Source organism: Bacillus rossius (genome assembly GCF_032445375.1).
Source record: "Bacillus rossius redtenbacheri isolate Brsri chromosome 4 unlocalized genomic scaffold, Brsri_v3 Brsri_v3_scf4_2, whole genome shotgun sequence".
Lineage (NCBI taxonomy): Eukaryota > Metazoa > Arthropoda > Insecta > Phasmatodea > Bacillidae > Bacillus > Bacillus rossius.
Window position 1 is genome coordinate 6,512,887 of NW_026962011.1, and position 12,851 is coordinate 6,525,737.

The window sequence follows — 12,851 nt, forward strand, 5'->3', positions numbered from 1 at the left end:
CGTTACAATGGGATAATATGGAGAACTGTATCGCTGGCGCTGAAAACGAAGGGACTCGTGATAACGCAGTGGGAGAAGGTGTTACCTGAAGCGTTGCACTCCATCCGCACACTGCTCTGTACTGCTACTAACGCTACACCCCACGAACGTATGTTCTACCATAAGAGAAGGGCCAGTTCTGGAGTTACTCTTCCTTCGTGGCTTACTACACCAGGGAAAATTCTAATGAAGAATCACGTCCGTCAGAGTAAATATGACCCCCTGGTGCAAGAAGTAACTCTGCTTGAGGCGAACCCTGACTATGCTCTGGTTCAACTTCCAGATGGTAAGGAGACAACAGTCAACCTCAGGCATCTCGCTCCAGCAGGGGATATTGTCAACAATGAATCTAACTTAGAAGACGTGAATTTTCCAAACCTCGCTGATGATCCTAATCAACACACTGAAGCATCTGAAGACACCCAGCTGAACCTCACTCCAGAAGATTCACCTGCGAAGAACATGAATGATCAAGACCTACCTCAAGTGAACCCAATTCGGACTCCACCCAGATCTCCTCCCAGACCTCAACCTCCACTCCGGAGATCTTCCCGCACCACTAGACCTTCTGAATATCTCAAGGACTATGTCCTTAAATGAAGAGGGGGCGAATGTGGTGATATTGGTTTTAACCTCTTAGCAACCTCTTAGCAACCTCTTTGCATGAACATTGTTTAACCTTCAATATTACCTCTTATTCAAATCTATGTATTAATTCATGTAACAATCTAAGTCATGTTTTGTGCTTAATAAAGCCTTAGTTTCTGATGATAAGGTTTATTATGTCAAATTGTTTACCAAAGAAACTCCTTACACACTAGCATTGATGTGGAGGACATAAATGTTGAATTAACCCATGCAAACTGTGCAGAAACCAACTTTTCAGTTCAACACTGATTTGCTTGTGTTCTTCAATAGCAGGGGCATATGCAGGAGGGGAGTAAGGGGAAATATATCCTCACCCCCAAAAAAAATTCTAAAAAATCTATTATTCGCACAACCAAAGGTAAAGAATTTGAAAGTGGGCAAAGTGGTTCTATAACCCCCCCCCCCCCCCCACCACCACCTCCCCCAAAATAATATTTTGTATATGCTCTTCATTAATAGCATTGTTGAAACTGCTAAGGTATTATGGGGATTACGTGGCTCATTGTGTTATTGTCTAAATATAGATATTTTTGTGCACTTCAAAAAAAAGCTAAGGTTTGTAAAAAGTTCTTAACAAAACTACACAAGGTTTGTTTACAAATTTAAATAATAATATGAAGAAACATTATATTTATTATAATCAGAATAATATCTCTAACCTATTGCACACAAATCTACTGGTATTCCTAATACACGAACATAATTCAAACATCATAATTGCAACACATTTGCTGTTTTCCAGGTGCTTTTATCAGTACACTATCCTGTACAGAAGTTTCTCTATTCCCTCAGCTCTGGAGCAAGAACACATTCGAGGAAACTGCTTGCTAGCTAATGCCTGATCAACAAGATAACAGATCTTGAAAGGAAAACTTAAAACAATTGGAGATTTAGAATAGGGTTTCCCCAACACTGTGTTGTGTTACGGCACACTAGCACATCACAAGATATTGGTACAGTGGGATCCCAGGTAACCAGCCTCCACTTTCACCAGCCGCCACGAGTTTAACACAACGATAGCTCACAGATCTGTTGTGACTCTCTAGCCGCCAGCCTAATCAGTTCAGCTGAGCTGCTAGTTTACTGAGATGTTAACCGGTTAAAAGGTGGGCAGCGGCAGCTAAGAGGTGTCCACTGTTACACAAAAAAGTATAACATATTAAAAAAATTCATTTTTAAAATTAATAATTGTGTAGGAAAGGTACTAGACGAAAAGCAAGGACCAAGGGCTGTGGAAGGTTGAAGCAAAATAAAATTATTTTATTATATATGTTTAATAAATTGGACTCCAAAAGAATAATTATAACAATAGTTACAATAATAATATGTAAATATATGTAGTGCGATAGCAGTTTCACCTAGGCAGTGGCGTAGCGTGGGTGGGGCGGAGGGGGCGGCCCGCCCCGGGTGGCAGACCGCGGGGGCAGGTCGCCGGTGAAGCTGGTTGAGATCTGATCTATGATTCATTCATTACATGTGTCAGACACACTATAATGTTCCATTTTTATCTAAAATTTTGCGCACCGACTATTTTTTAATATTTATTTGAAAGAAAAACTGCGAAATCACTGACAGAGCTCTTTATAACGTTTGTTTGTTTACATACGAACGACATCGCATCACGCCGCGCCGCCCGGCGCGCGCGAGCCGAGTTGAGCAGCACTCCTTATTATGTTAATTACTCATACAAAATCTTTTGTTTCACGCGTCGGCCCGTGTCGATGCCTCTCTTTCGCACTCATTGAATTTAGTACTACGCATTGTACTGTAAAGTTTGACCTTAACCCAGGGCAAACCAAACAACTTCCGCAAACCGGGACACAGTAAAACTCCTATATTGCCCCGTACCGCGAGCGCAGGTAAACCCCAAAAAATATTAAAACCCAAACTAATAGCAGGCATAAAAAATACTAATAAGGTTGCGAACAGTGAGAGGAGGCAGCAAGTTAAAAAGACGCAAAATTTATATGACAACATTTAATGAATATATATATCATAAAATCGTTTCATCACAAATAGGCGCATCCATCATAAAATACATGCCCTATTACTACTTATAAAAAAATAGCTATATAATAATACTAAAAAAATACTTTAACAATTCCCCCAAAAATTATAATTTGATCATATACTTCGGAGCTCCGAAAATTAAATATAATTACCAAAAAGGCATTAAAAATATATAAGAACATATTAATACAAATACAAATACAAATATAGATACGCACCGGGCGTATCACCGCTGTAAATACCAATTAACATAGGCGAAATCTAGCAAAAAATTGACGCACCTTAACATGCAAATAAATATACCAAAAATTTAGCAAATTACAAATTATGGGTTTACAAGCCCTTCTCAGTTAAGTCATTTTCTAACGGTCGACACCTTTTTTCTTCTAGGTCTGGCAGGGATTGGGTGAAACACGCTGAACGTAAAATCCCAGTTTCAGTTTTATTAGTCCGTTAATTTAAATCCCAAAAATCCACAAATTATAGTTTCGCACCAGGGGTCAAAGGGGCAATCCTTGTATTGTTTTTTCTTGCAAGCTGTTTGGCAATTCCGGCTCTAACTTCGCATCTGATGAAGGATTCAACAAATGGTGGAAGCTAAATACAAGAATAGGAGACCATGAAAATAGCCTGGGCCATGAACAGAGCTTCTTGAAATGGAAGGAGTTGGAAGTTCGCCTGAACTGTAAAGCAACCATCGATCAGAAACAACAAGAAGTTTTCGAAAGTGAGGAGAAGAAGTGGAGGGATGTACTGTACAGGTTGCTGAATATTATCCAGTTCTTAGCCAAACAGAATCTGGCCTTCAGAGGACATCGAGAAGACATTCGAGGAGATGATAGTGGCAATCGCGGGAACTTTCTGGAGTTAGTGCACCTCCTAGCTAAATACGACCCTCTTCTAATGGAACACCTGACAAAGATAAAGCTGGGAGCAAGAGTCTCAGTTTCGTATCTATCTCCAGAAACCCAGAATGAATTTATAAACTTACTGGGACAGCAAGTTCGATCCACCATCATCCGTCGTATTCAAGAAGCTAAATATTATTGCGTAATCTTCGACATTACACCAGACATCTCCCACAATGACCAAATGAGCCAAGTTCTGCGATACGTACATATCGAAGGAGAAAAAGTCGCCGTGGTAGAATCTTTCATTGACTTCTTCGAACCAAAAGGAAAAAATGCAGAAGATCTCAGCAACGATATAATCGCGAAGATAACATCAGACGGACTGGACATACAGAATCTGAGAGGACAGGCTTATGACAATGCTGCCACAATGTCAGGGATCCACAATGGAGTTCAAGCCCGGATTAAAGCACTGAATCCGAAAGCTATATTCGTTGCATGCACAAACCACTCACTAAACTTGGCTGGGGTACACGCTGCTTCTGAATCAGTGGATTCCGTGACGTTTTTTGGAACTCTGGAGAAGCTGTTTGCCTTCTTTTCCGCATCAACTGTTCGATGGAACGCTTTGGTTGCCGTCACAGGTCAAGCAGTAAAACGAGTCACTGAAACGCGCTGGAGCGCTAGACATGTAGCTGTCAAGATGCTTAAAAATAAGTTTGAGGTAGTTCTTGAGGTACTGGAACAATTAACAGATTCATCTCAAACTTCCGAAACAAGATCGGGAGCCAGTCTTCTCCTGACAGCCATGCAGTCATTTAACTTCCTAACTTTTCTTGGCTTTTGGGCTGCAGTGCTACCTGAAGTAGATGACGCACAGATTTACCTGCAGCAACGAGGACTAAGTGTGGATAAGTGTGCTCAGAAACTCTGCGCTTTGAAAACCCTCTTAGTGGAAAGTAGAGACCGTTTCGTGCAAGAAGCAATTGACTTTGCTAAGACTCTCTGCGAAAAACTCGGAATCGAACTCAAAACGAGAAGAATTCGCAGGAAAAAACGCATGCATGGCGATGAATCTTCTGAAGATGCAGCTTTGTCTCACGAACAGGAAATCCGTCGAGAGATTATCGCATCATTCGACAAGATCATTCAAGAAATGACGACTCTATTCCAGCAAATTCAAGAAATATCGGACAAGTTCGGATTTTTTATGCCAGCGAAACTTTTGGACAGCAAGTTCGGGGATCTTTCCCATGTATTAGAAGACATCGACAAGGACGAGTTTCAGATGGAGCGGAAGCGTCTTCAGCAGTTTGTTGTTGTTGCCTGTTCTGAATCAGAGGAAGATATAAGTTGTAAAGGACCACTGGAGCTCTTCCAGTTCATTCAAAAACTGAATCTCGGAATTTCGGTTCCAAATATAGTCATCTTGATTCGTAGGTATATATTTGACTTTGGCAATTAGTGTTGCAAGTTGTGAAAGAAGTTTTTCGAAGTTGAAACTAATAAAAAATTACCTCAGATCTACTATGAGCTCCGCTAGACTATCAAACTTGGCTATATTGTCAATTGAACAAGAATTGGCTGTTAATATTGATTTTGACAAAGTTATTTCTGACTTCGCTGCTCATAAGGCCCGTAGAATCCGCTTGTAAAACAGCTCATCCTATTTTAACTTCAATATAAGGTACCTCATTGCATGTGAAATTTAATTTTAATTAAGCACCTATAGAATGGGGGCGGCAAAATAGGTCTCCCGCCCCAGGCGCCGAGATGGCACGCTACGCCACTGCACCTAGGGTCCATGATAAAAAAAAAAAAGTTGGGAAACGCTGACCTAGATGATTGGGTTGGGGGATGCGAAACAATGAAAAACACAAGTTAAGTTTCTGTAATATCCGAAGATGCTGAAATAATATTAGTATCATTGAGTAAGTACTGGTGACACAAGAAACAGCACAATATGTATGTACGTAATATTGAAGTGCTAGATCTTCATATATTGTTAGCAACATGCCAAAATGACTGTGTGGCAGCCACGCCATTTCCCAGCAATCAAGCGAGTGTAGAGTACAAGGAAAGCACGTCACATGTTCACATGTTCACATGTTGCTTTGTTAAGTTTAGGAAAATAGTATTTAACAAAAGCCAAAGCCTTCTGAATATCTGCAAAAGTGTGCAACATTTTGAAATTTTTAACAGCAACTTATGAGTGTATGCACATGAAGAATACAAAAATTAACCTAATTTTTTTTCTAAATAAATGATTTACAAATAAAATATAATTTACTTAAATTAAGGTTTCTTTCCTCACATATGGAGTTTTCTCAGAGAAAACACTGCTTGATTTGATTAGTTTGACATCTTTATGTACTTCTGAATGTTGAATAATATTACAACTCTCTCAGGTATAATGAAACAGCAGCCTTGTTTTTTGATGAATCACAGTCCATGCCAATACAGTGAACCCCCAATTATAAGGACTGACAGTGGCAGATTTTATTATAAAAACAAGTACTAGCAATAGCTATATTATGATGAAATACTAAGTACAAAGTAAGATTCCTACACCTTCCAAAAATGTATAGATTTCATGTCATATCCCAAAAACAGTGGAAACAATTCGCGGAATAAAACCAGTTGCAAACCTATTTATTAAAAAACTAAATTTTTTTTGTATCTCTGTTTGAATTTTATTGGCCAATCGCCACACGACCTGCTGTGACGGTGTGTTGTACTTCTCTCCAACTTCCAGATGTTCATAGCCTCCACTTTTATGCCCTCTCATCTCGGTAATGGGAACAGCTTCGTTGACAAACTACCACTCTGCATCACTTACGCCACTTTTGACTGCTGTTGTTTACTGACTCCTGAAATTCTGCACGCGTGTAACAGATGATCATAGGTGTGCCCATGTAAAACTCACCCCCAGGCAATGAAAAACTCTGGTCTTACCTAATCAGTTATCAATTAACTGAGACATTTTCATTAAAGAATGTTTTCAAAATTATTACTTGTTTTTAGTGCAGCTGAACAGAGAATTAAAAAAAAATTATCAGAACTCTCTTCTTCAATCTAAAAATCAAATGAAGAAATTAATCTCGAGTAAATTGTGTTAGGTCATGTTTAGCAGGGCCGATCTGACTCGTAATAACTTTAGCATTTTTATATTTTTATAGCCACAAAAATTAAGAAAATACAATATTTGACAGCAAATGTCTATGCTTTCATTTGGTAAAAAATTAACTAAAAATTCAAGTATAAATCAGAACCAAACATTTTACACTGTCAGGCCAACTGTTGCCAATAGAGGCATAAGCATAACAAATTTACCTGAGCACATACCAAATGTAGGGTACTAAACAGGAAGGTGTTTTAAAAAAAATTTTTATTAAGTTCTGCTTTAGTGTAATTCATGCACAACTTTTTTATAAATTCTCAAAAGATGCTGTACTCTTGAAAATTTAACAATTTTCATTATCAAAATGACAGTGATCTTGAAAGCCAGTACCATCCTTAAGTACAACGTATAAACCGACAAGAAACATTATGTAACCTATAAATAAATTCAGTACAGACAAAAATAATAGTTTAATCTACACACAAAAGATTCTTACTATTTGGTCTTCAGTAATTATTATTTCCACTATACAAAACGCTCAGACAACTTTAATAAAATTTCATATAGTTTAAAAACACAACTTAGGTGATTTTAATTGTCTTTGGTGCCAATAGTCTTCGAGCACGTTTCTGGTGACACCTCTGTGTTCAGCATCAGTACTGACTACAGCTCTGGTAACTTCTTCAGTTCTTTTTTAAAAGCTTCAATTTGAACCTTCAAGTTATTTGAAAACTTTCTCTTCTGATGATTCCCTAGTTCCTATGAAAGAAGAAAAATTTTCAGAACCATTAAAAATTGTATCGTTTCTGCAGCAATGTAGTAACAAAAATCGTTCTGATGGTTAGTGAAGGGCATAATTATTTACTAACATACTCTTTGCCTGGAAAAGGAGGTGAAAATATAGAATAAGCAAACATGATCCATGAAAATACTTATTGAAACCCTAAAATTTTATTGCATTCTTTCTTGAATCTTAAAACATTATGGCCAGATTGGTTTGTATTTCACAGGTTACCTGAACCACCTCTTAGGTAAGTGTTTTAAAAGAAATGAACTTCAGGCCATGTCCCATGTGGTTCAAATCAACATAAAGAATAAATAAATATTTTATCCAACTCATGCAAAAACTTCAGAACATTCATTAAACACTGCATAAATTCGACGTACACATCTGTTCAGAACCAATACAATTTTTGACCAAATTCCTTATTGAAGATACACGTAAACCATAGTGCCTAATGCCTAATCACAAGATATTTCACAAAATTAAAACTAATTTATGACTGGACTATTTTAGTCATTAAAATACCTTTCTGATTTTTATTATTGTAACTACCTTGAGACTAGATTTTTATGATGTATTTTATCAATAAATCTCTGAAATGAAGCAGTTTTAAATTAAAACCATTTTAACACCTAAAGCTGTTGGTTTCAGTCTATCTGCATAAAAATACTCTGACACTTCATTTAGGTTAGTGCTACTATAAGATACAGCCCAGTGAAAATTTTAGACACTGACAACATTAAAAAAAAAATGTAAAACTATTAATATTTTGGAGCAACCTATAAAATAAAAAAACCGTGAAAACTGGTGTTTTCGACTAGAATCTAAAAACTTGTGGTCACAGGCCTGCAGCAGTAAAAACAAGGGTTGCTAAGTCATTATTCAGCAACAAAAATAAAATAAAAGATGGTTTGCAGTTTCTTTGCGGTGCTGCAATATTCTGGTGCCTGAAGCAATAAGCACCACTCACTGAAGACCACAGCAACTATTTACAGTGCACAATAAGTAAGTATTTCTCATATTTCTCATGTCATCTCCCTTTCATTATTTTGGTCCTGAAAGCCCAGGCACCAGAAAAGAGAAAATTAAAAGTGACATAACTGAGAATTGTTCACTGCTGTCTGGATTAAGCAGCTGATTTTCAAGTTACATTTATTACAACTATTTATCCTTAACTTAACTTTATTATCATCCAGCTGTGTCAATGAAGAAAAGATTTAATGTAATGTTGCCCTTTTTTTAGGGATGCCAAAGTTGATTCCACGATACTTATCATTCTGTAAGTACTATTGACTGTATCGAGAATAAAGGGTGATCAACGCCAGTTTTTTTTCCCACTTTTAACAGCTGTTTACTACAATTTTTTTTCTTTCACTTATGCCACTTTTGACTATTGTTGTTTACTACCTCATGCAGTGGATGTGAACAGTTAACACACACATGCCACAGAGTTCCTCCAGTTTTCACCCACCGTAAATTATTGCACTCTGCTAGTCAAAACCCTGGTTACGAAATTTGGGTACGGTGAGGCTGAAACATTCTGGAAAATGCGGCAGAGAGCTCACTCTTGGGGGAGGCTATGATCAAGGTTAGTAGAGAGAGGTTGTATCGATCCCATAAGAACAATGTAGACAGCCCGACACTCCGCTCTGACGTCATCTGCAGCCCCGCCGTTCCCAGCCGTAATACTACACCTGCTGACTGACGGCTTTCTCTTATCAGCTCGGCTCGTTTCACATGTCTGATACGCAGCATTTATGCTTTGTTGATTACTGTTAATTATAATCGCTTTGATATGCTTTTCAAATGACAAAATGCTGTGACTGAAAACAAGGATGAATTATTAATTTCAACACATTTTTTCAGTGACAGTAAAAATTTTCAAAATATCCATGATGAATCTATGAATTTTTAAAAATTAATATAATTAACATGTAACTAGTAAACAAAATGGTTTATTTTTATTTATTTCTCAGCAAGATTATAAAATTTAAAATGATTGCATATCAATTTATTAATGTTTAATAAAAGTAGCCATAGCTCATTAAAACGTTTTGGGAATGTTTGCAATATAAATAAACTGAAGTTAGATTTAAAAATAAATTTCTAACACGAATAGAGCAGTTTTTCGTGTAATTGTTTCATCCTCTTTTGCATCATACTCGAGCGTTTTCTTCACTTTTACTTTGTCAAAGAACAACAATGCGTTCGAAGTCTAGCAACGAATAACGTGCTACATTCAAAAGTTAAATAATGTTTTACTAGGATACCTTTTCTCATGACAAATGAAGATGTCCATCGTTGAAGAGTTGAAAGTCCAGGCAATGGGAAGTTAAGTTTCTGTTTTAAAAATAAATAACTTCACTTACTGAAATAACGCAAAGTGAAAGTGAGAGCTATTTCCTCATTGGTCCAGTTCACTCTTTTTTTCAACGGAACACTAACGAAGAACGGTTTTTTTGTTTGTTTTAATATTTACATTTTCTTTTTTGAGTTTTTTCATGACTTCCAAATTTAAAACTGACTTTCTTTCAGCAAGAAACAAATTTTCTTTAAGAATTTGGATTTCCTTCTTAAGCATTTCAACCGAGTCATTGTTAGAACAAGACTTTGAATGCTTTAACTGACTACAAGAACATGTTTCTTCCTCACTTACATTTTCATTTGAATCTACGATTAATTTACATAACAATTTTTTCCCCTGCATTTAACTCGGTCTTCTCGGCGCACACGACTTTCCAATGTTTCTACAGGTGTTGTAATTCCAAGTTTTAATAAAGGTACAGCATTTGGTTTAAGACGTCTTTTAGTGTATGTATTTAACAACTCAGCTTTCAAGTCAGGCTCGTAATCATCATCTGTAAAGTGCTCTGGACATATGTAAGTTGTTTTTGGATTCCACTCACCATCACGTCGGCATTTCTGAACCTACACTTTCAACAGATGATCATCGCGTGGGAATCGATGATATTTTATATGATTTGTTTCAGGTAAAGATTTTGTTTTTACCAAACTATTTGTACACACAGCCACTTTACACCGCGTACCTGGCATTTTAATGTTTAAATACAACTTTTTAACAGCGTTTAGCCTAACAAAACAAATTCACTTTAAATTCGTGTTCTTAACATTTTGCCTGCTAGTTATAATTAACGAAGCACCTATGCACTTATGATAAAAGCAACACTAACATTTTATAACACCTGCACTATCAATTAAACTCCTCACAACAATAGCTCTCCCTGTATTACGCTGTAGTTTGACACGTTATTACGAGCAGATGTGCTTGTAAACTAAGTAACTGATAGGAGCGGACGGGCTGGCAAGCCGAGCCGGGGCTGCAAGTGACGCGATGCGCAGAACGATGTGCAAGCGATTGAGGCAACCTCTCTCTACTAACCTTGGGCTATGATACCCTTCGGAGGGAATAAGTTTGTGATTAAAAATGTAGAGTTTTAGGTTCATTCTGAGGGGAGGCTACGCCTCTTGGATGGAACGAGTTCGTATTTCAGGTTCTGAACTAGATGTAAGAAGTAAAGTCATTTACGCTCACTCACAGGAAACTAGTTGGGAATTGGAATATTATAAAGTCGTGGCTTAGGAACAAGAAGAAATAAAAATTAAAGTTAAGGCACACTCAGGTCGGAAAGAGGGTGCAAAGAGTAAAGTGGGATGTAATTGTCATAGTTCAGATTACACAGTAGAAGATGGATGTGGATCCAATGCTGATTGCTGGTCACAAGAAAATGAGTATGTTTAAGTCCCTCGAATGAGACTAACTCAGGGGAGGAACAATTAAGTAATATTTGTTTAAAGTTCCATTGCATTTTTAAGCGATATGAAGGTTCTTAGTTGTATAAAGATTTTGATACTCTCTGTATGTTTGTTTTGAAAGTCCCTTAAAATTATATGAATAAATTTCTAATTTTAAATAATTACTTTTGTAAAGGCAGACTTATTTTTTGTCTTTTTATAACCTAGTATTGTTTTTTAACCTAGTATTAAAATATTTGAGTAGGCTGTAATGTTATCTCCCATCAAACATACTGATGAATTTATTTAAAAGATAATGTTAGGATGTGTTTACTTTAGTCTAAAATTGTGGCTATTATCCTCTCACAGGCCATAATTTGTTCAATAATTAGAAGAAGTTAACAAAATCTTTGTAGGATTACATCCAACCCCTAAGTAAGAAGCTGACTCATGAATGACACTTTGATTAATTTAAATAATTCCCCAATTTATTCCATTTATTTGACTCTTAAGTGTGAAAATATATCAATTTATTTGTTTCTAAACTGGAAATAAGACACATTTTTTAAAACTCAACTAAGTCGTCTTGACAACGAGGTCATTTTAAACACAATAAACAGAGTGCAGAATATAAAGGGGTGAATCAGCCAAGAGCCATTGAAGAAACAATGGAAAACCAAAATAAATATTGAGATCTGAACCCAGGTACCTCTGAATGCACGTCCAATCCAACTGTTTTAAAACTAAAACTTAATTTAATTAAAATCATTATTTGGAAAATGCACCATTACTATTTTGCACTGCACGTCATAGAGAAAATCAGAACAGACAAAGAGAGCTGAATACACAAACACACAGAAAAAGGACAAAATCAGCTGGGTTCACATGTGTGTTGCTAAATTGTCTATGTATCGACCAGATTATCTGGTTAGTATCATAGTTGGGCTTCTCTGTTTCATCACTGTGTTAGCCAAGGCTGTTTTTGTTTGTGTTTACTGTTTTAAGTTGCAAATGTCTCTATGTTGTCAGCCCACTGTGTTAATCTGTGCTAGTGTTCTGAATAATTCCTTCCACTAGTTTCCTCTATGAGCTATGACATACAGTGCAAACTAGCAATGACATACGTCCAAAATAAAGATTTCAATCAATCTTCCCTAGTGCAAGAATCATTCAAAGAATATAAGTCTAATGAACAGTACACAGAGAACAGCAACCTCTAGAATCCTATCCTTCTTGAGGGCGAAGTGAGTGTGCACCACGTCTTCAAATCCAGAGCTCGGGCACCGGAGTTGTTCGACCATGGCATACTGAACCGTCTTCAGCAGAACATTCTCGTTGTAGTTCTGACTCATCGACGCTCCTATGGAGGTGCCAATCCTCCTCTCATAGCCAGGTTCGTTGAAATATGGTTCCGCTACAAATATCAAACTTTGGATAGAGATCAGCACCTGTCAAAAAATTTTGTTCATGTGAAAAAGTCTTAAAGCGTTAACTAAATACCCTAGTTTTAATTTCAAGCAAATAATAATAAAAGTTGAGAAAATAAATACAATTGAGGCACGAGTGGTAAACGTTAGTAATGAATCACTCAGAAGAAACTATATTACCTCTATATGATATAGAAACACTCACACATATTGGCATG

At 36.9% G+C, this 12,851-nt stretch overlaps 1 protein-coding gene across 3 annotated transcripts in view; it reads right to left on the bottom strand.

Annotated features, from left to right (window-relative positions):
• Positions 1-4,406: 4,406 nt before the first annotated feature.
• Positions 4,407-12,851, bottom strand: part of LOC134542438 (baculoviral IAP repeat-containing protein 6-like) — a 36,922-nt gene continuing 28,477 nt past the window's right edge. For 2 of the 3 annotated variants that reach the window (XM_063386679.1, XM_063386680.1), the window contains exons 6-7: positions 12,421-12,654; positions 4,408-7,428 (exon numbers count right to left, since the gene is read on the bottom strand). In XM_063386679.1, the coding sequence (XP_063242749.1) occupies positions 7,333-7,428; positions 12,421-12,654 (330 nt within the window). In that variant the 3' untranslated portion in view covers positions 4,408-7,332. Of the gene's footprint in view, positions 7,429-12,420; positions 12,655-12,851 lie in introns of all 3 variants that reach the window. The other variant, XR_010076798.1, reaches the window with a different exon arrangement.